The sequence below is a fragment of the Colletotrichum chrysophilum genome (genome assembly GCF_026319265.1).
Source record: "Colletotrichum chrysophilum strain AFK26 chromosome Unknown scaffold_132, whole genome shotgun sequence".
Lineage (NCBI taxonomy): Eukaryota > Fungi > Ascomycota > Sordariomycetes > Glomerellales > Glomerellaceae > Colletotrichum > Colletotrichum chrysophilum.
This window is the reverse complement of record NW_026517419.1, coordinates 1-2,985: the sequence shown is the minus strand read 5'-3', so window position 1 is coordinate 2,985 and position 2,985 is coordinate 1. Positions and strand designations below refer to the sequence as shown.

Sequence of the window (2,985 nt, the reverse complement as noted above, 5' to 3'; positions counted from 1 at the left end):
TCCGCACTGGAAATCACTGATGCATGGCAACCGCCAGCTGCGGCCGCATCCGAGATTATCAGTGCTCGCCGGAGCCCTGCCTGGGACCGCGTTCCCGACGGCCTGACTGACCACCAATGGACAATAATTCAATCAACGTCACTGGCTGTTGCCGCTCTGAGCTTCGCATCCGTCACGCTTGCTTTCTACTGGTTTTCCCGCATGAGACGGAGCTTCAGACATGAGTAAGTCATGTTTTACCCAGACAACCTCGCCAGAGGGGTCATGAGCGTCAACCAGGAACATCGCTAACCATGGCTAGTCTCATAATGCTGCTCATGTCGAGCGACATGCTCAAGTCGCTGTGGTTCATCATCTTCCCCATCGCCGATTTTAGAAATGGCCCGATCCCCTCCAGCTCTTCATTTTGCCAAGCGAGCGGCTTCTTCCTTTCGGTCGGCATTGAAGCATCTGATATTGCCGTCGTTCTCATCGCCTTACACACGGCCATCTACATTTTCCGCCCCAGATATTCCGGTCGACAAAGCGGCCTCTACCCCCACCGCCGGATTGCATTCGCCGTCTTTATCCTCCTGCCACTATTGATGGCCTCTCTAGCCTTCATCAACTCACCCGGTTATGCGAACAACGGCGAATACTGCTACTTGCCCGTTCGCCCAGAATGGACCAGGCTTGCGCTCAGCTGGGTTCCTCGATACATGATTCTGCTCACCATCGTCGCCTTATATGCTTATATCTACACATACGTCACCCTTCGAATTCGACGATTCGGTCGCCTCAGCGCTATGAGAAGAGCAAGTGCGACGCACATGCACGACGATTGGGCTCACATTCCTTCAGTGCCTCCTACCCCAAGCTCACGTCGCGGATCAGAAACTTCGATGGAGGATTCGGAAAGACAGCGGACTTCATCAACGACCACCACAATGACGGCGGACATTGAACTCATTCACAGCCGTCAGAAGATTCAGTGGAACTGGCCGACGTACGGAAACGAGGACGGCCGCATTCCCGAGCAGGATGAGAGTGTGGAACACACTAGCTTTGACCCCAGCACCAGTCCTCTATCTGCCACGTTCGAGCCAATATCTCCACCTCCGCAAAGTTACATCCGACGGGACACGATCGACCTGAGCCCGTCTTACAACTACCATCCCCACCGTCACAGCTTCAGCACCTACGGCCACCCGCCACACAGCCCGACGACAGCCCGCGCCAAGTCCCTGGCTAACATCTGGTCCATCCTCCGGCGCGGCACAACGCTCGACTCGGATGCCGACCACAATGCCACGCCCTTCCTGTTCCACCCGGCGATGGACGGCACAGGCATGGCCAAGACGCGCGACAAGATCCGCCGTCAACTACGTCTACTTTTCGTGTACCCCCTTGTATACATACTTATCTGGGCCATCCCCTTCGTGGCCCATGTCATGCGCTGGGACAACCCAGAACAAGCCGGCCCGTTTGCGGTCGTGCTCCTATCACTAGTGAGCCTGTCAATACAGGGCCTAGTCAATGCGTGTTTGTTTTGCGCGGTAGAGAAGCCCTGGATCGACAGGAGAGCAAAATACAGAAGAACACCGTCCAAGTTGAGGAGAGACAAGGACGAAGCCCGGCAACGGGTCGGACGACGGACATCATCATTAGCATAGTCATTTGGTTGCTTATTTAGCAAGGCGTTTTTTGATACCACATGAGTTGAATGAATCTATCTTTTTGATTACTTTACCTTATACCTATCGTACATGACGCCACTTTTGAAACACGTAAAACCGTGACGCAAGTGAAGCCTGACGCCAGAGTCTTGGCTTCTCGGCGAAGGATCAAATGGCAGTTGACTAACGATTCCTTGCTGCTGTCGTCGTCGTCCTTGTTGTTGTCATCCATTGGTGTAAGTGTACCTAAGGGTGGCCCGCGCTTTCCGGGGCTGTTTTCTCTCGAGCTGATGCCGAGGCAAGCCTGATTGGCGTCGTCCCGTCCTGGAGGGCCGGCGGTAATCTCGGCCCCACTAGCGCCGTCGGAGACCCCAAAGTTTCGGGAGATGCTACATTGGTGAGACGTCGTCCTGTCATCTGGACAACGGGCATCTCGTGATATGCATCTTCATGGGATGGAAACCAAAAAACAAGATGAGGCTTTTCGGAGTTGGAAGTTGCGATTGTTCGGATTTTGGAGGGTGCTGCTCGTAACTTCGGCATTTAGGCCGCTGCGTGGCACTGGCCCCCTTTCTCAACAAAACAAGAATCTCTCGTTGTGGACTATGTACTTTTGTCAGATGATTAGGCCGGATTTAGTATGCAGGACGTAGAGAGTTCATGTGCGAGTTTCCATTGCTCTTGGGCTTTTGGAGTCGGGGATGTAAGGGGAAGTAATTCATTTGGCGTGGGCTTATACCTGTCAGTTCCTGTGATTTTTAGAGGCGAAATCATTTGGAGGTAGTTAGGAGTCATGTTTTTGTATCGATTTTCGCCGGCGTTTACATATTAGCGTCATGATGTTATCACTGTGGCTTCGTTACTTTGGTTTTTGTTCCTGTCGTCTTCGGCAGTGTTGTTGTCGTTGTCCTCGTCGTCGTTGTTGCTGTTGCACCCCTTGTAGTTGTCGATATGGTTCGCTTTTCTCACTTTGAAAACTATCTCTTTGAAAACTATAATTGAGGCGGTACTCTGTATTCTGCAAAGATGATGTGTCTGGGGAAGATGACATTGGCGAAGGTGCTCGAATAGACATGCAGCGAAGCAAATCTCAAACAGATTCTCCTTTCTAGTAGCGGCTCAATGCTGCAGCATTTAGCTCAAGCTAAAATTATCAAATATGAGAACATTATCTTGTTTGTCTTATATATGTGTTACGACCCGTTATGCATGGATAACAGTTAACCGACCCACTTGGGCGTCGGGCGGCTAGGACAGGACATTTGTACTGCAGGATCACGGGAACAACAGGGACTCACTCGGAACGGAAGAACTATAGTACAGGTCACGT

General features: G+C 51.9%; 1 protein-coding gene across 1 annotated transcript; it reads left to right on the top strand.

Moving 5' to 3' along the window:
* Window positions 1-293: 293 nt before the first annotated feature.
* On the top strand, window positions 294-1,652 carry COL26b_011159 (uncharacterized protein; the record flags this gene model as incomplete). Its single annotated transcript, XM_053183833.1, has 1 exon — window positions 294-1,652. One exon carries the CDS (start codon window positions 294-296, stop codon window positions 1,650-1,652), a length of 1,359 nt encoding a protein of 452 aa, XP_053032183.1.
* Window positions 1,653-2,985: the final 1,333 nt, after the last annotated feature.